Raw genomic sequence first — 19,854 nt, 5'->3', positions numbered from 1 at the left:
GATGCATCCTCCTCCCCTAAGTAATCATCCCCATCATCATCCTCCTCCTCCTCTTCTTCCTCCACCTCGTCCAGGAGAGGTCCCTGAGCAGACAATGGCTGAATGTCATCAAGGATTCCCTCCTCGTCAACATTGGCTGCAGACGCCTGCTCCTTAAGGTGCGTCAAAGTTTGCATGAGCAGACGCATAAGTGGGATGCTCATGCTTAGGATGGCGTCGTCTGCGCTTACCAGTCGTGTGCATTCCTCAAAACACTGAAGGACTTTACAGAGGTCTTTCTGCTTCGACCACTGCACACCTGTCAACTCCATGTCTGCTCTCAAAGTGCTTGGCCGTGTATCCTCACACAAATGCATTATGGCCTGCCTCTGCTCGCACAGCCGCTCAACCATGTGCCGGGTGGAGTTCCACCTTGTTGCAATGTTGATAATGAGGCGGTGGTTGGGAAGGTGGAGCAATCGCTGCAGCTTCTGCATACGAATGGAGTGTACAGGCGACCGGCGGATGTGCGCGCACAGTCTTCGCACCTTCTGGAGCAGGGCTGTTAACTCCGGATAATTTTTGAGGAAGCACTGCACCACCAGGTTCAAGGTGTTAGCCAAGCAAGGTATGTGGCTGAGTTTTGAAAGGGCTATGGCTGCCACAAAATTACGGCCGTTATCACTAACTACCTTGCCTGCCTCAAGATGTACACTGCCCAGCCATGACTCAGTTTGTCGCTGAAAGTACTCGGCCAGCACCTCGGCGGTGTGTCTGTCGCCCAAACACATCATCTGCAACACAGCCTGCTGACGCTTTCCACTAGCTGCTCGATAGGGGGACACCTCGTGTGCAACAGTGGCAGCTGCAGCTTGAGTGCTCGTACGACTGCGCTCTGTGGACGAGCTTTCGCTTCTGGAGGAGGAGGAGGAGGGTCGAACGCCTACAGCCAACTGTTTCCTATACCGTGGGCTAGGCAGCACTGTCCCACCACCGCTGTCCCCTGTGGACCCTGCATCCATCACATTAACCCAGTGCGCAGTGGTGGACACGTAACGGCCCTGGCCATGCCGACTGGACCATGCATCAGTTGTGAGGTACATCTTTCCACTCACTGACTGCTTGAGTGCATGGACAATGCGGTCTTTCACATGGTGGGCTGGGATGGCTTTGCGAGAGAAGAAGTGGCGACTGGGTAGGTCATAGCGTGGTACTGCATAGGCCATGAGTTCGCGGAAAGCTGCGCTTTCCACCAACCGATAGGGCATCATCTCAAACGAAATTAGTTTGGCAATGTGGGCGTTCAAACCCAGTGTACGCGGATGAGAGACTGAGTACTTTCTTGACCTACTCATAGTGTCTGGGAGGGTGAGCTGGACTTGAGAGCTGCATATGGTGGAAGTAGCGGTGGACAGGGCGGACTGAGAGAGGGTTGATGATGGTGATGGACTTGGTGTTCTTTCTGATGGCCTAGATTCAGTATTTCGTTGATATAACAGTGGGATTCCCTGACTGCTGTGGCCTTGCAACGACACCTCAACATTTGCTGCTGTGCTGACCGGTGGGCTTACACTGGGGGAAACAATGTAGCATTGCTGACTACCTTCTTTGTGATCAGTTGCACATGTGGTACTTGAGGTTTGGTGTTGTGTCCACGCCTGCAAGTGCATGGTGGTTAAATGTCTAAGCATGCAACTGGTATTCAAATTTTTCAGATTTTTCCCTCGGCTAAAGGTCTTTGCGCACTTCTTACAGATAACCTTGGCCTGATCATGAGGATTTTGTTCAAAAAAGTGCCACACTGCACTCTTCCAACTTTGGCAGACATTTTGCGGCCTAGCACGCTGTGATATTTTGACCCTCTGGACAAGCTGTCCAGCAACTCTTTTGATTTTTGGAACCTGTCTTTGGAGTGCTCCGTGCCTGCCAGATAACAGCTGTTGCGATGTCGATGTCTGCTGTGGATGCTCCTCATCTGAGCTATTGGAAGCAGCACCCTCTTCCCCCAATGGATGCCAATCTGGGTCAACAACTGGGTCATCCATCACCTCCTCTTCAATGTCATGTGCACCTTCCTCTGTGTCACCGTGTATGGTGGTATAGTGTGCGGGAAGGGGCACCTGAGTCTCATCAGGGTGAGAATCTGGCTCTGTACACTGCGAGGACAATGTAGTGCTCTGAGTGAATGTACCAGCAGAATCATCTATCAGTGGCTGTGCATCAGTGCACTCCATGTCAGATTCATCTTGGCCTGGGTAATTCACCATTTCACTTGATAATCCAGGCATGGTATGTGAAAACAGCTCCATGGAGTAATCAGTAGTATGGCCTGCGTCATCCTTCAATCTTGGTTGGGGTGAAGGACACAAGGAAAGGTGTGGTTCATGAACATGAGCCTCCAATGACGACTCAGTGCTTTTACTTTTTACAACTTCAGAATAGGAGGCGATAGAGCTGGAGGCTGAGTCAGCAATGTAAGCCAAAACTTTTTCCTGCAGCTCTGGCTTTAAAAGCGGTTTGCCAACTCCTAGAAAAGCAAGCCTTCGAGGCCTTGTGGAGCCAGACGATGACGCAGGCTCAACACCTCCTGCATTCGGTCCTATTTTGCTTTTGCCACTACCATCAGATCCACCACCAACACCATCATTACCAGCTGCCAACCCCCGCCCAATTCCACGGCCTCTTCCACCAGCCTTCCTCATTTTTGGTAGAAATGTAGACAAAATCCAACAAACTATATAGTAATGTAAAACAAGGTACAAGGTGTCTATAGGACAGGGGAGATTTTGAATTTCTGCACATACTTGTGGACACTGGACACTTATGGATTGTGTGAGGCCCACTGAATATCAGAGTGCTATGTCACAGGCTCAATGGCACAGGTGTGAAAAAAGTGACTACAGGATCACGGAGATTTTGAATTTCTGCACACACTTGTGGACACTGGACACTTATGGATTGTGTGAGGCCCACTGAATATCAGAGCGCTATGTCACAGGCTCGATGGCACAGGTGTGAAAAAAGTGACTACAGGATCACGGAGATTTTGAATTTCTGCACACACTTGTGGACACTGGACACTTATGGATTGTGTGAGGCCCACTGAATATCAGAGCGCTATGTCACAGGCTCGATGGCACAGGTGTGAAAAAAGTGACTACAGGATCACGGAGATTTTGAATTTCTGCACACACTAGTGGACACTGGACACTTTTGGATTGTGTGAGGCCCACTGAATATCACAGCGCTATGTCACAGGCAGAAATTGGCTAGTGTATCACAAACTACAAGGTGTATATAGAATTGGGCAGAATAGGAATCTCCCTAGAGTGTAGGTCTGTAAGAACGGAACAAGTCCTCCACTTATCCTTCCACAGTGACACACAGATAGCTTCACTGTGGCCGTGATAACAGCCGTTACACGGTACTGAGAGGAGCATGCACGTACACGGCTGTCCGGTGTACGTAAAATTGTCAAGCTCCGTGTTTTTTAAGTATACGGACTGACACACGCTGTCTCTCTATAGTTTTGAATGTGATCAAACAGCAAATATATTTAACTGTTTGAAAGCTAGACAAAACTAGAAGGTGCAGGTCTGTAAGAACGGAACATGTCCTCAACTTATTCTCACAGAGTGACACACAGATAGCTTTACTGTGGCCGTGATAACAGCCGTTACACGGTACTGAGAGGAGCGTGCACGTACACGGCTGTCCGGTGTACGTAAAATTGTCATTCTCCGTGTTTTTTAAGTATACGGACTGACACACGCTGTCTCTCTATAGTTTTGAATGTGATCAAACAGCAAATATATTTAACTGTTTGAAAGCTAGACAAAACTAGAAGGTGCAGGTCTGTAAGAACGGAACATGTCCTCGACTTATTCGCACAGAGTGACACACAGATAGCTTCACTGTAGCTGTGATAACAGCCGTTACACGGTACTGTGTGAGGAGTGTGCACCGCTGTATGGTGTGAAAAAATGCACGCTCAGTACCTCAGCAGGACAAAAAAAAAAATTGGGATTGCTTTTAAAAAAGCAGTTTGCAGAGCAGTGGGTAAACAGCAATGCAGCTGTCAGGAAGCCTTAGAAGGCAGCCTAACAACCAACACCGCTGATCCACCAAAATATAGCCTCCCCTTGCACTGCACACACAGTGACTGGTGTGTTGTACAGGCAAAATCGCTAGCAGCAGAAGCAGTTTTTTTTTCTTCTTCCCTGCCTAACGCTCTCCCTACAGAATCAGCAGCAACCTCTCCCTATGCTAAGATCGGCAGAAGTAAGATGGCGGTCGGCGTGCATGCCCTTTTATACCCCCTGTGACGCCCACCAAAGCAAGCCAATCACTTGCATGCCCTTCTGAAAGATGGTGGTGACCCCTGCCTATGTCATCACGTTGCCCACAGTGTACGTGGATCCTGATTGGCTGAAAAAGAGCGCAAAACAAACTTTTGAAACGCGACTTTGGCGCGTAAGTCGCCGACCTCGTGGCCGACCTCATCCTAGGGTCGGGTTTCGTTTCATGAAACCCAACTTTGCCAAAAGTCGGTGACTTTTGAAATTTTTCGACCCGTTTCGCTCAACTCTAGCTGGTACTATGCTGCAATTTGACTGCCATATACATTGTGTCACAGTTATTGCATCGTGTGATTATAGCCTCTATTCTGGTTATAGATACTCTGCTTTGCACTATTTGGCTATTATTGAAAAGGATCAATAATTTTCCAGGTACTGGTATGATTTCTACTCTTAATCATCCTGGAAACACTAGGTTACCCATATATGATACACCGGTATACCTGCATCCTTTACTGCACAAGGACGCACAATAGTTCCACGAGTAATCGGTCCTTTTACAGTAGGTCTTTTCAGGTTTATCCATACTCACTCATAGGTTCCCTCTTCGTTAATGACAAGCACAGCACGGATGGAGTTTCCACCTTGACTCAGCCAAGTATAAATATAAATAAGGATAAAATTTCTATAGCCATTTCTTTCTTTTCCGAAGTATAGTGACAGACTTGGAATATTTATTTTGTCCTGTTTTTTTCGTGTTTGTATGCATTTTGTGATGTTGCGGACAGCATTTAATGCTTTCTTTTGCTCTCCTTTTGTATGTATATTTCAGTAGACGAAATTATTCTCATGAAGGTCCCATGTAGGACCGAAAACGTTTAACTTTTTCTGTCTGGATGCACGAAATAAAAGAATCTGAATTTTTCATACATTAAGTGCCAAGATTATTTTCATACTGAGTTGATTGGTTGGATACCCTACTTGAGCACCAACACCCGAGTTATTCCTGAATGCTGTGTTCTCTACTTCCATTTGTAATTTTCCAAACATGAGCACCGGAAGCATGTCCAGTGAGACCTTTTTCTTTAACGCCGCAGAAACGGCTGAAATCTTATCCAAGGTTACCGTTTCCAGTGAATTTTTCCAAATTCCTACTCAGGAAATTAAAAACAGAGATTTGGAACGTGAATCCAAGAGAGTTGTGAATCTGGAGTTACACATCGTTACTCTTTGCGGAATATCTCCGAGTGCAGCGTATTCCTAGGGGACTGAGGGTCCCGTTGCAACCAACGTTCTTTTGGGACGATAAGGATTACTGCACCACTTTTGAGCATATATATATATATAACAAATGCTCCTTTGACTTGATAACCCTCACACATTCCTTCCTACAGAAGAACTTGGACTCAGTAAATGCACAGATAAGCACAATCGAGAATCAACTCACCAACACCATGCCCCAGGCAGTTTCAAGAGTTCAAAACGAAAAACCAGGAAACTCTACGCTCTCACAGAATGGAGTTAGAGAAGAGAAAAAGAACAATATTTTTGAGGGACACAGGAGACTACCTCCAGAATCGTGTATACCATTGGCACGACACTCAGCGTTTCACCAAGTGGCGCACCTCCCAAAGCTCTTCTGGTTCGTCCGACAGCAGATCCAGTTCAAATTCCCCAACTAGGAGTTCTTTTTTAGGACACAACCAGGGCCGTTCCCGCTGAAGATGAGGCGGGGGGCCAATGCCGCCTGGGGGGGGCAATGCCGCTGGGGACTCCAGAAACCCGATGCCAACTCGATCACAGGTGCACCCCCCCTTTGTGATCAATATCTCTTCTAAAAGTCTTAGTGTGCCTCTCTTACAGAAGGGTCATTCCTTCTGTCCAATGCATAAGTTTAATACTTTTGACTTAAACATGGATCTACAGAGATTCCATCGTAACCTCCGTCTAAAGGCACATTTTTCAAAACAACCCCCAACACCGACAGTATCATCCGGTGAGACTCAAGCTGTTTGGGCTGGTGGAAAGCACCAAATTATAAAATAATAGTAGGTGCTTTCGCAGCCCGGGGTCCACTGTGCAGAGGTGGTACACTGCTGCTTAATGATGGCGGAAGCACAATATGGCGGTATAATGGTGGAACACAGGCGGGTTAAACGTCACCTGGTGTGCACAGGGTGAACTCTGTTGCTTCACAGAGCCACCGAACCGCTAAACACAAATACTGAGCCTGTTCAAGCTCACAGAGCTCGGGGAGATAAACGCTCAGTATATGGTCACAGGACTCGGAGCCAAGGACACGGGCCGGCGTCCTTCTAGACCTACTGAGCATGCGGAAACGCAACCGCGAACACCGCTAACTGAGGCTGACTGTCACAGAGTGACTGTGACTGCCGCGGTACGATAGTACCCTGTAGTAGGTGACACCATCGGACGCTAGTGCTGTGGACTGATGTGCACGTGGCCAATAGCTTAGCCACTGACTGGCGCTGACTCTAATACTGATACCCTAACCACATGCATAATATCCAAGGGAGGGGAATCTTAATAAGTCATTCACTAGGTACATGCATACGTCATCATCCACACATATAGCAACTAGAGTCTAATGTATACTAGCGCAGGGCCGAGCGGCCATGCGAGTCTTTTATAGCTGAGACCTTCCGGAACCTTCCAGATCCCCATGATAGACCAATCAGAACCAGAGAAGGACCTGAGCATGTGACTCTTGATCCCCAATGGGGGATCATCCCATGAGCTTGCTCAGTGGAGCGACGGAAGGACTTAGATTCTAGAGTCTTTTGCTGCTGGCCAGGCTGTATTGACATACCTGCACCAGAGGTGGCAGCAGCAACTGATGCCACACTATTGGTCTGGGCAGAGTGCCGGGACCGACGAGTCTGCTGAGCAGGCTCCACTGCGGCTGAAGGAGAATGGGTGTTAGGGCTAGCAGAACGCACCAAATAATAAAGATGGTAATAAGGTGCGTTCGCCGCCCGGTGTCCACCATGCAGGGGTGGTAAACTGCTGCTCAGTAATGGCGGATGCTATATGGCAGTATACTAGAGAAACACACGCGGATTGTCGTCACCCAGTGTGTACAGGGGCAGACTCTGTTGCTTCACAGAGCCACACTACCGCTGAACATAAACGCCGGAGCCTGTTTGGGCTCACAGAGCTCGGCTATAGGAGCACTAGTGTATGGTCACAGGACTCGGCCCCTGAGATGCTGGGAAGAGTCCTTCTAGACCCACGAGTGCTCGACACCGCAACTGCGGAGTCAGGAATAGCAATGCTGAATGTGAATTGCACCAGGTGTGCACTGCACTGCCTCAGCGGATGCCACTAACCTCCAGAGCGGGGGAAAGCACTAAACTTGCGCCCGGCGCCGCTAAAAGGATCGCGGGTGTTAGTGCGGTGCACAGGTGCCTTGTGCTGAATGGCACTGTGACGCTAACGCTCGTGTGGAGGGTGGGATGCTCAGTGGCACATAGACTAAGCCACTGCTGGCGCAGACTCTGATGACTAATTCCCTAACCACATTCGTAATATCCAAGGGAGGGGAATCATAATAAGTCAGTCACCAGTCTCATGCATCCATCTTCACTCACACACATAATAACAAAAGTCTATACTAGCGCATGGCCGAGCGGCCATGCGAGTCTTTTATAGCCGAGACCCTCTGGAACCTTCCAGATCCCCTTGATGGACCAATCAGAACTGGAGAATGACCTGAGCATGTGACTCCCGATCCCGAATGGGGAATCGTCCCATGAGCATGCTCAGTGGAGCGACGGAGGGACTTAGGCTCTGGAGTCTTTTGCTGCTGGCCAGGCTGCATTGTCAAACCTGAACCAGAGGTGGCAGCAGCAACCGATCCTACACTGCTAGTCTGGGCAGAGTGCCTGGACCGACGAGTCTGCTGAGCAGTCTCCACTGCGGTTGAAGAAGAATGGGAGACTGATGGGTGCAAGGCTCTGGATTCCTGCTGTGCAGTGGCAGGAACCCCACGTCTAACATTGGGAGACCGCTGAGTGCAAGGCTCTGGATTCCTGCTGTGTGGTGGCAGGAACCTGATGCCTAACATTACCACCCTCCTAGCACCTCCTCCCCTCTGAGCCTCGCTATGCTCTAATGCTGCATTGAGGAGCGGAGCGTGGATGTTCTCCACTGGCTCCCAGGTCTGAGCCTCTGGGCCATGACCCTTCCAGTCCACTAAATAAAACTTTTTACCATGCACCATCCTGCATCCCATAATGGCATTGACGTCAAACTAGTCCGAAGACAGGTCCGATGTCCTGGCAGATGACTCGGAGAACCGGGACATGTGAACCGGTTTAAGGAGGGACACGTGGAAGGCGTCTGAGATAGCCAAGTGTGGTGGAAGAGCCAGACGATAGACCACAGAGCTGATCCCCTCAAGGACTATAAAAGGGCCAATGTAGCGAGGAGCAAACTTAGTGGACTCGACTCACAGCCTGATGTTACAGAGGCGGAGAGCCACACTAAGCCGCTAGGGGAGAAAGTTGGAGCAGGACGCCGATCAGCATCCGCTGAGGACCTCATATACTCCTTAGAGGCCTGAAAGGCATCCTGGGTGCGGTCCCAAATATCATGTGCCTCCACCTCCCAGTCTGCCACCCTAGAGTCGATGGATGACATGGGCATGGGCATAGGGACACGAGGATGCTGGCTGTAGTTAAGGAGGAATGACGTCTGGCCAGTGGAATCGGCCAGGGTGTTGTTCAAGGCAAACTCTGCCCACAGCAACAAAGATGCCCAGTCATCCTGCCTGGCCGAGACAAAATGTCAGAGATATGTGACAAGGGTCTGGTTGGCACTCTCTACCAACCCGTTCGTCTCGGGATGATAGGCCGAGGAGAGATTCAGTTCAATACTGAGCAAGCGACAGAGCTCTCTCCAGAAGCGAGACACAAACTGGGGACTCCGGTCACAGACAATCTTGTCAGGCATGCCGTGTAAGCTGAAAACGTGTTTGATAAGCAGCACTGCTAAACCCCGTGTGGAAGGTAGGCGAGAGAGAGGCACCAAGGGCACCATTTTAGAAAAATGGTCGGTGACAACCCAAATAACTGTGCTGCCACTGGACTTGGGTAGACCCACCACAAAGTCCATGCCAACCATCTCCCGGGGCCTGCCGCCACCGGTAAGGGGTAGAGTAACCCAGCAGGACGTTGCTGGGAAGGCTTATCCTTGGCGCAGGAGACGCAAGCCTGTATGTAGTCTTTGACGTCTCCAGCCTTATGCGGCTACCAATACGTCCTTGCCAGGACCTCAACTATCCGCTTAGTACCAAAGTGTCCACCCACCCTGGACGCGTGAGCCCAAGAGAGGACCTCCGGATGCAAACGGGCAGGGACAAAAGTCTTTCCAGGGGGTACAGACTCAAGGGCGACCGGAGCCACTGTCCTCAGACTCTCCGATGGTACGATTAACTGAGGCTCCTCCTCTTCCTCCTCCACTGATACCACGGAGCGGAAGAGCGCGTCGGCTTGGACATTCCTCTCACTGGAAAGGAAAGGTAGGGTGAAGTGGAACCGGGAGAAGAATAGAGACCATCGAGCTTGGCGAGAATTTAACAGTTGGGCGGTTTGGAGATAGACCAAATTTTTGTGGTCAGTGTAAACTTGGAAAGGGTAGCGAGCCCCTTCAAGGAGGTGTCTCCATTCAGAAAAGGCCAATTGCATGGCTAGCAACTCCCTGTTCCCAATGGAATAGTTCCACTCTGCCCATGAAAAGGTCTTGGAAAGAAGAAGCAAGGATGCTTCTGACCTTGAGCATCCTTCTGAAACAGAACTGTTCCAGCACCGACGGATGAGGCATCCACCTCTAAAATAAACGACTTATCCACATTGGGGCGATGTAAAATGGGCGCACTAGAGAAGTGATGTTAGGGCTGGCGGAATGCACCAAATTATAAAATAATAGTAGGTGTGTTCGCAGCCCGGGGTCCACCGTGCAGAGGTGGTACACTGCTGCTAAGTAAAGACGGAAGTGGAAAGCAGCGTGGGAGGGTCATCGTCACCCAGTGTGAACAGCAGCGACTCTGTTAACTCACAGAGCCACACTACCGCTGAACATAAACACCAGAGCCTGTTTAACTCACAGAGCCCGGCCAAGGAGCGCACAGAAAGCGGTCACAGAACCCTGTCCCAAGGACATGGGGTCAGAGTCCCTCTAGACCTTCTGAGCGTGCGGTATCGCAACTGCGGACGCCGGTATAGACGCTGACTTCAGTGTGTAGAACACGTGCCACTGGTGGAGACCAATGCCTGTCACTGACTCTGACTTACCTACACCTAAGCCTGGGCGCTTAACAGGCTAGGCTGTACAACACATGCATACCAAGGGTAGGGGTTTCTTAATGAGTCATTCACCAGAGACATACATACATGCATACAACACTCCTCATAGTCAGCTAATGCAGTCTATACTAGCACATGGCCGAGCGGCCATTCAAACCTTTTATAGCTGCGTGCTTCCGGGACCTTCCTGGCCTTTTGGATGGACCACTCCTAGCTGGAGAAGGACCTGAGCACGTGACCTTCGATCTCCAATGAGAGATCACACCACGGGCATGCTCAGTGGCCCGCAAGGAGGACTTAGTCCCTGGAGAGACTCGCTGCTGGCAAACCTGCGTTGCTAAAGGTGGACCAGAGGTGGCAGCTGCAAGCAAGCCCACAGTGCTGGTCTGAGCAGAGCGCTGGGAACGACGAGTCGGCTGAGCAGGCTGCTCTGCGGCCGAAGGAGAATGGGAGACCGCCAAATGCAAGGCTCGGGATTCCTGCTGTGCAGCGGCAGAAACCCGACATCAAACAAGTGAGACTTGATGAAGTGGAAGGCCTTAGACACCTCCTCAGACCACACTTTAGGATTCGCTCCCTTCTTGGTGAGGGCAACCAAGGGAGCTACCAAAGTTGAGAAGTGCAGGATGAATTGGCAGTGATAGTTAATAAACCCCATAAAGCGCTCCACCGCTTTTAAGGGAGTGAGGCTCCTGCCAATCCATTACCGCCTGCAGTTTGGCAGGATGCATGGCCAACCCTTGGGCTGAGATGATATAGCCCAGGAAAGGCTCAAACACGCACTTCTCCTACTTGGCATATAGGGTGTTTGCCTGTAGGTGATTGAAGACTTTGCAAACCTCTCTCCGGTGGGACTCCAAATCTGGAGAAAAGATGAGAATATCATCCAGATAGATCACCACTGAAGAGGAAAGCATATCTTGAAAGATATCATTTGCGAAGTCTTGAAAGACGGCTGGGGCGTTACATAGGCCAAAGGGCATGACCAGATACTCATAATGGCCATCCCTGGTATTAAAAGCTGTCTCCCTCATGTATGCGTATCAGGTTGTAGGCTCCCCGCAGATCGAGTTTGGTACATACTCTTGCTCCCCGCAACTTATCGAACAGCTCCGATATCAGGGGCAGAGGGTACTTATTCTTAACAGCGATGGCATTAAGACCCCTGTAATCGATGCACGGCTGCAATTCACCGCTCTTCTTCTGCACAAAGAAGAATCCCGCCTGCTGGTGACACCGACTTCGTAATAAATCCCCTGGTCAGATTCTCCTTGATGTATTGTGACATGGCCTTCATCTCCGGGAGAGATAGGGGATACATACGACCCCGGGGAGGCTCTGCACCAGGCAAGAGGTCTATAGGACGGTCGTAAGGGCGGTGTGGCAGGAGAGTCTCTGCCTCTCTCTTGGAAAACACATCTGTGTACTGCTGATAGTGTTTAGGGAGCACAGTAGAAGCAACCTGAACGCATTTGCTCAGTCATCTACCCTCACAGGACTTACTCCAACTAAGAATTTTCCCCGAGGACCACTCAATATGGGGAGAGTGGCAACACAACCAGGGAACTCCCAGGAGAACCTGATCGATACCCTCGCCCTCGGGCATAATAAGGAGGGACACTGTCTCGTGATGGGACTGAAACAGTGAGAGTCTTAATGGAGCAGTCTGATGGGTAATCTGCGAGGGTAATGTCGAACCATTCACCACTCTGATGGTGAGCAGCTCAGATAGCATAACCAAGGGGATTGCATGCTGGAGCGCGAAGGCTGAGGACATAAAATTACCCTCTGCTCCAGAGTCTCCGCCAGAGTAGAGGAGCTGAACTCCAGCATCCCCTTGAAGATTAGCTTAGAGGAAACTGGTGTGGTGTCTCGTAATCCTCCTGCTGTTTCCACTAGACGCGGGCGTATCTCCGAGCTCTGTGGGCACCGATTGGTAAGGTAACTAGTCTGTTGGCAGTGGGCGTGAGCTATGAAGGTTCGAGCTGGGCGGAACTTAGAGCCCGTGCGAGGCACCTCCATAACCACCGACGACTCAGGTAGCTCCAGAGGTTTAGAGAAAGTTGGAGCCAACCTAAACCACTTTTTGGACTGGGAGCACTCCAACCCTCGCTCTAAGAAGTGGAGATTAATACGGGTGGAGATGGTAATAAACTCCTCCAGAGTGCCGGGAACCTCCCGAGTGGCCAGAGCGTCCTTAACGTGGTCAGCCAAACCCCTCCAAAAGATTGGTATTAGGGTCTTATCTGACCACTCCAACTCCGAAGCCAGTGTCCAAAAACGAATGGCTTACTGGTTGACCGGGGATGAACCCTGTGTCAGAGCCAACAGCTGGAGCGCGGTATCGTGTGTAACCCGTGGTCCCAGAAAGCCCTGCTTCAGAGAGCCTAGGAACTGAGAGGCTCCCTGAACTGCGGAGTCACCACGCTCCCACAGTGGGGTGGCCCACTCCAGAGCCCTGCCAGCCAGAAGGGAAATGATGAATCCGACCTTAGCCCGCTCAGAGAGGAATCGCACGGCCAGCAGCTCTAACTAAATAGCACACTGGCTCACGAATCCCCTACAGAAGGCACTATCACCCGAGAACTTCGGGCAGCGGGAGGTGGGATAACATCGGTGCAGGGATGGAAGTGGGAACACGGGAGACAGCCTCCGCGACTGCCTTAGCAGCGGCCGCAGTAACATTCGCAGCTGAGGTTGATTGCTCAAGAGCCGCCAACCTGCCCCCCAGCTGCCGAATGTGCTGCAGTATTTGCTGTTTATCCGCCATTACTAGACAGACCCTGGCGCAAGCATAATGTTAGGGCTGGCGGAACACACCAAATTATAAAATAATAGTAGGTGCGTTCGCAGCCCGGGGTCCACCGTGCAGAGGTGGTACATTGCTGCTAGGTAATGTCAGGAGTATAAAGCGGTGTGGAAAGGTCACACATGGGTAAAACGTCACCCAGTGTGAACAGAAGTGAACTACCGCTGAACATAAATGCCGGAGCCTGTTTAGCTCACAGAGCCCGGCCAAAGAGCGCACAGAAAGCAGTCACAGAACTCTGCCCCAACGACACGGGGTCAGAGTCCCTCTAGACCTTCTGAGCGCGCGGCATTGCAACTGCGGATGCCGGTATAGACACTGACTATGGAGTGTAGAGCACGTGCACTGAGGTGTGCCGAGTCACTGGTGGAGACTGATGCCTGTCTCAGACGCTGTCCTACCTAGACCTAAGCCTGGGTGCTTAACAGGCTAGGCTGGACAACACATGCATACCAAGGGTAGGGGTTTCTTAATGAGTCATTCACCAGAGACATACATACATGCATACAACACTCACTCCTCATAGTCTGATAATGCAGTCTATACTAGCGCATGGCTGAGCGGCCATGCAAACCTTTTATAGCCGCGTGCTTCATGGACCTTCCTGGCCTTTCGGATGGACCAATCTGAGCTGGAGAAGGACCTGAGCATATGACCTTCGATCTCCAATGAGTGATCACTCCACGGGCATGCTTAGGGGACCAAAAGGAGGACTTAGCCCCTGGAAAGACTCGCTGCTGGCCAGCCTGCGGTGCTATATGTGGACCAGAGGTGACAGCAGCCAGCAAGCTGACAGTGCTGGTCTGAGCAGAGCGCTGAGAACAACGAGTCTGCTGAGCAGTCTCCTCTGCGGCCAAAGGAGAATGGGAGACTGCCGAGTGCAAGGCTCTGGATTCCTGCTGTGCAGTGGCAGAACCTGACACCTAACAATCTCTCCTTCATATACCCAGATGTAGCAGAGCTGAAATACTTTGTTATAGCATCCATTTTTGTTCACCAGTAAATTAGTTCATTTAATTCATTGAAAAATGTATAGCTGAAAATTATTTAAATTCTACACAGTGTGACTATCATATTAAGAAATAAGTATTGCTTCCTTAATGATAAAAAAGATAAATAAATTCAAGATACATACCTTTTTATATATTTAGGCAGCACAGTCACTCCCAGTAGAAAAAACATCATGACGGAACAAATAATCATTCCGATACCCAAACAAACTGCACGTGTTTCCCCTCTCTTTTGGGCCATGAATAGTTTCTTTCCCATTCTTCAATCATTTATCTCTTCCTTCAATTTCCGTACTTTTTTAGTTGTCCAAGGACAAAATGTGATCCTTCTTCTTGTAGCTGTAGAATTCAGAATGTATTGATTACTGTTGAGAGGAAACATAAAACATAGATGCCATATGAATAAATCTATGATATAAGAATGGGCATGAAATTACCATTTGGAGTTCTTATTTTTGGGTCTGTAATATTTTAGAAACACAAAAATGGAACTCCCATGATGGATAAAAACGCCAAAAAACATAAGCCATTAATTATGATAGGCTCCTTTTGGAAGGCAGAAAAAAATCTGCATCATGCTTTATCGTTTGGTAAAACTGTCAAGAAATTTTAGGAAGCCTCCTATGTAAAGCTATGACACATTATTTTCTTTCTTGACCATCATACATTCACTGATGGTTTTCTTGTGTATTGTGTCTGCATTCGCACATTCTAGATTATTATTTGGAATTCATTTGTTTTGCTTTGCTTATGTTTTGCTGGTATACAGAACTTATATTGTTAATGCTTTATAAGAAAATTTATAGTGCCTTGCAAAAGTATTCGGCCACCAGGAACTTTTCAACCTTTTCCCACATATCATGCTTCAAACATAAAGATACCAAATGTAAATTTTTGGTGAAGAATCAACAAGTGGGACACAATTGTGAAGTTGAACGAAATTTATTGGTTATTTTAAATTTTTGTGGAAATTCACAAACCGTGCGGAAGGTAGCCGAGAGAAAGGCACCAAATGCACCATTTTAGAAAAATGGTCAGCGATGACCCAAATAACTGTGCTGCCACTGGACTTGGGTAGACCCACCACAAAGTCCATGCCAACCATCTCCCAGGGCCTGTCTGCCATCAGTAAGGGGTAAAGTAACCCTGCGGGTCGTTGCCAGGAAGACTTATTCTTGGTGCAGGAGACGCACGCCTCAATATAGTCTCTGACGTCACGAGCCATATGCGGCCAACAGTACGTCCTCGCCAAAAGCTCAACTGTTCACTTAGTACCAAAGTGTCCACCCGCCCTGGACGTGTGAGCAGAAGAGAGGACCTCCGGATGCAAAGGGACAGGGACAAAAGTCTTGCTCAGGGGGGTACAGACTCAAGGGCGACTGGAGCCACTGTCCTCAGGCTCTCAGATGGTACAATTAACCGAGGCTCCTCCTTCTCTGCTGATACCACAGAGTGAGAGAGCGCATCGGCCTGACATTCTTCTCACCGGAAAGGAAATATAGGGTGAAGTGAGGGCAACCAAGGGAGCTACCAAGGTGGAGAAGTGAGGAATGAACTGACGGTAGTAGTTTATGAACCCCAAAAAGCGCTGCATCGCCTTGAGGGAGTGGGGTTCCTGTCAGTCCATTACTGCTTTCAGTTTGGCAGGATCCATAGCCAAACCCTTGGCCGAGATGAGATAGCCCAGGAAGGGCAAGGATTCCTGCTCAAACAAGCACTTCTCCAACTTGGCGTAGAGGGAGTTCGCCCGTAAACAAGTCGAAGACCTTGCAAACGTCTCTCCAGTGGGACTCCATATCTAGAGAGAAGATGAGGATATCATCCAGATAGACCACCACCAAAGAGGAAAGCATTTCTCGGAAGATGTCGTTTACAAAGTCTTGGAAGACCACCGGGGCATTACAGAGGCCAAAGGTCATGATCAGATACTCATAATGGCTATCCCTGGTATTAAAAGCCGTCTTCCACTCGTCTCCCTCACGTATAAGTATCAGGTTGTAAGCCCCCCGCAGATCGAGCTTGGAAAACGCTCTCGCTCCCCGCAACCTATCAAACAGTTTTGATATCAGGGGCAGAGGGTACTTATTCTTAATGGTGATGGCGTTAAGACCCCTGTAATCGATGCAAGGCCGTAATTCTCCATTCTTCTTCTGAACAAAGACGAATCCTGCCCCTGCTGGTGACAGCGACATCCTAATAAATCCTCTTGCCAGATTCTCTCTGATATACTGTGACATTGCCTCTGTCTCCGGGAGAGACAGGGGATACACACGACCCCAGGGAGGCTCTGCACCAGGCATGAGGTCTATAGGACAGTCATAGGGGCGGTGCGGCGGAAAAGTCTCTGCCGCTCTCTTGGAGAACACGTCTGCGTACTGCTGATAGTGTTTAGGGAGAGAAGAAAGATCTGCGGGAGCCACAGTGGAGGCAACCTGTACACATTCGCTCAGACATCTACCCTCACAGGACTTACTCCAACTGAGAATTCTCTCCAAGGACCACTCTATATGGGGAGAGTGACAACGCAACCGGAACTCCCAAGAGAACCTGATCAATACCCTCAGGCATTATAAGGAGGGACACTGTCTCGTGATGAGATGGAGACAGTGAGAGCCTTATTGGAGCGTTTTGATGGGTAATCTGTGAGGGTAGTGTCGAGCCTTTCACCACTCTGAAGGTGACAGGCTGAGGTAGCATAACCAAGCAGATTGCGTGCCGAAGGGCGAAGGCTGAGGACATAAAATTACCCTCCGCTCCAGAATCAACTCAAACCTCTACCGCCAGAGTGGAGGAACCGAACTCTAGCATCCCCTTGAAGGTTAGCTTGGAGGAGAATGGTGAGGTGTCTAGTAGGCCTCCTCCTATTGCCACTAGAAGTGGGCGTTTCTCCGAGCGCTGTGGGCACCTATTGGCTAAGTGACCAGACTGTCGGCAATGGAAACGGGCTGTGGAGGTACGAGCAGAGCGGGACTTAGAGCCCGTGCAAGGCACCTCCATAGCCACCAACGGCTCGGACGCTCGATCAGGTAGCTCCAGAGGTTTAGACAAGGTTGGTGCCAACCTAAACCTCTGTCTGGACAGGGAGCGCTCCAACCCTCTCTCTAAGAAGCAGAGATTAATGCAGGTAGAGATGGTAATAAGCTCCTCCAGAGTGACAGGAACCTCCCGAGTGGCCAGGGCATCCTTAACGTGGTCAGCCAAACCCCTCCAAAAAATTGGTATAAGGGCCTTGTCTGACCATTCCAACTCGGAAGCAAGCGTCCGAAAATGGATGGCATACTGGCTGACCGGGGACGAACCCTGTGTTAGAGCCAACAGAGGGTGTGTGACCCTTGGTCCCAGAAAAACCTGCTTCAGAGAGACTTGGAACTGAGAGGCTCTCTGTACCAAGGGGTCACCACTCTCCCACAGTGGAGTGGCCTACTCCAGAGCCCTGCCAGCCAAGAGGGAAATGATGAATCCCATCTTAGCCCGCTCAGAGGGGAATCGCGCAGCCAGCTGCTCTAACTGAATAGCGCACTGGCTCACAAAGCCCCTGCAGGAGGCACTATCGCCCGAGAACTTCTCGGGCAGCGGGAGGCAGGAAAACATCAGTGCAGGGATGATAGTGGGGACATGGGAGACAGCCTCCGTGGCTGCCTGGACGTCGACCGCAGTAACATCCGCTGCTGAGGTTGAACGCTCGAGAGCCGCCAGCCTGTCCTCCAGCTGCCGGATGTACTGCAGCAGTTGCTGTTCGTCCACCCTTACTAGCCGGACCATGGCGCTAGTATAATGCTAGGGCTGGCGGAACGCACCAAATAATAAAATAATAGTAAGGTGCGTTAGCAGCCCGGGGTCCACCGTGCAGGGGTGGTAATCTGCTGCTTAGTAATGGCGGAAGTATAAAGCGGTATACAAAAGGTCACACGTGGGTTAACGTCACCCAGTGTGAACAGGGCGAACTCTGTTACCTCACAGAGCCGCACTACCGCAGAACATAAATGCTGGAGCCTGTTTAGCTCACAGAGCTCAGGAACGGAGCACACAGAATGCGGTCACAGAACTCTGCCCCAAGGACACGGGGTCAGAGTCCCTCTAGACCTTCTAAGAGCGCGGTGTTGCACCTGGGGACACCACTATAGACGCTGACTATGGTGGAGTGTCGAGCACGTGCACCGTGGCGTGCAAAGCCACCTGTGGACACTGATGCCTGTCTCAGACTCTGCCTCTACCTACACCTAAGCATGGGCGCTTAACAGGCTAGGCTGCACAACACATGGGTACCAAGGTTAGGGGTTTCTTAATGAGTCATTCACCAGAGAGATTCATACATGCATACAACACTCACTCCTCATAGTCTGGTAATGCAGTCTGTACTAGCGCATGGCTAAGCGGCCATGCGAACCTTTTATTGCAGCGTCCTTCCGGGACCTTCCTGATGGTGCAATCCGAGCTGGAGAATGGCATGAGCATGCTCAGTGGACTGAAAGTAGGACTTAGTCCCTGGAGTAGCTCACTGCTGACCAGCATGCGTTGCTATACAGTAGCTGGACAACAGGTGGCAGCAGCAACCAAACCCACAGAGCTGGTCAGAGCAGACTGCTGGGATCGATGAGTCTGCTGAGCAGCCTCCTCTGCGGCCAGAGAGGAATGGGAGACTGCCAAAGGCAAGGCCCAGGATTCCTGCTGTGCAGCGTCAGGAACCCGACGCCTAACATTACCCCCCCCACCTAGGGCCTCCTCCCCTCTGAGCCTCGCTACGCTCAAATGCCGCAATGAGAAGCGGAGCCTGGATGTTCTCCACTGGCTCCCAGGTCCAAGTCTCTGGACCATGACCCTTCCAGTCCACCAAATAAAACTTTTTACCACGCACCACCCTGCATCCCACAATGGCTTTGACCTCAAACTCGTCTGAAGACAGGTCTGATGTCCCGGAAGATGACTCGGAGAGCCGCGACATGTGAACATGCTTAAGGAGGGACACGTGGAAGGTGTCAGCGATCGCCAAGTGTGGTGGAAGAGCCAGACGGTAGACCACAGGGTTGATCTGCTCAAGGACCTTGAAGGGGCCAATGTAGCGAGGTGCGAACTTAGCAGACTCAACCTGCAGCCTGATGTTTCGGGTGGAGAGCCACACTAAGCCGCCTGGGGCAAAGGTCGGAGCAGGGTGCCAGTGTGCATCAGACCCGGATAGCATCCTGAGTGTGATCCCAAATGTCACGTGCCTCCACTTCCCAGTCTGCCACCCTAGAGTCGGTGGATTACACGGGCATGGGCACAGAGACGCGCGGATGCTGGCCGTCATTTAGGAGGAATGGGGTCTGACCGGTGGAGTCGGACACAGTGTTGTTCCAAGCGAACTCCGCCCATGGCAGCAAGGATGCCCAGTCATCCTGCCTGGCTGAGACAAAATGTCAGAGATATGTGCCCAGGTCTGGTTGGCTCACTCT

The 19,854-nt window shown here is 50.4% G+C and overlaps 1 protein-coding gene across 2 annotated transcripts in view; it reads right to left on the bottom strand.

Moving 5' to 3' along the window:
• Positions 1-19,854, bottom strand: part of LOC141087866 (putative calcium-activated potassium channel subunit beta) — a 917,788-nt gene that overhangs the window by 500,083 nt on the left and 397,851 nt on the right. The window contains exon 2 of one of the 2 annotated variants that reach the window (XM_073573696.1): positions 14,548-14,761. In XM_073573696.1, coding sequence (XP_073429797.1) covers positions 14,548-14,681 — 134 coding nt within the window. In that variant the 5' untranslated portion in view covers positions 14,682-14,761. Of the gene's footprint in view, positions 1-14,547; positions 14,788-19,854 lie in introns of both variants that reach the window. The other variant, XM_073573695.1, reaches the window with a different exon arrangement.

The sequence above is a fragment of the Dendrobates tinctorius genome, unplaced genomic scaffold (assembly GCF_039654945.1).
Source record: "Dendrobates tinctorius isolate UK_male_01 unplaced genomic scaffold, ASM3965494v1 ptg000036l, whole genome shotgun sequence".
In the NCBI taxonomy this organism is placed as follows: domain Eukaryota; kingdom Metazoa; phylum Chordata; class Amphibia; order Anura; family Dendrobatidae; genus Dendrobates; species Dendrobates tinctorius.
The sequence above is the reverse complement of the archived record's forward strand: the minus strand, read 5'-3'. Positions and strand labels throughout refer to the sequence as shown.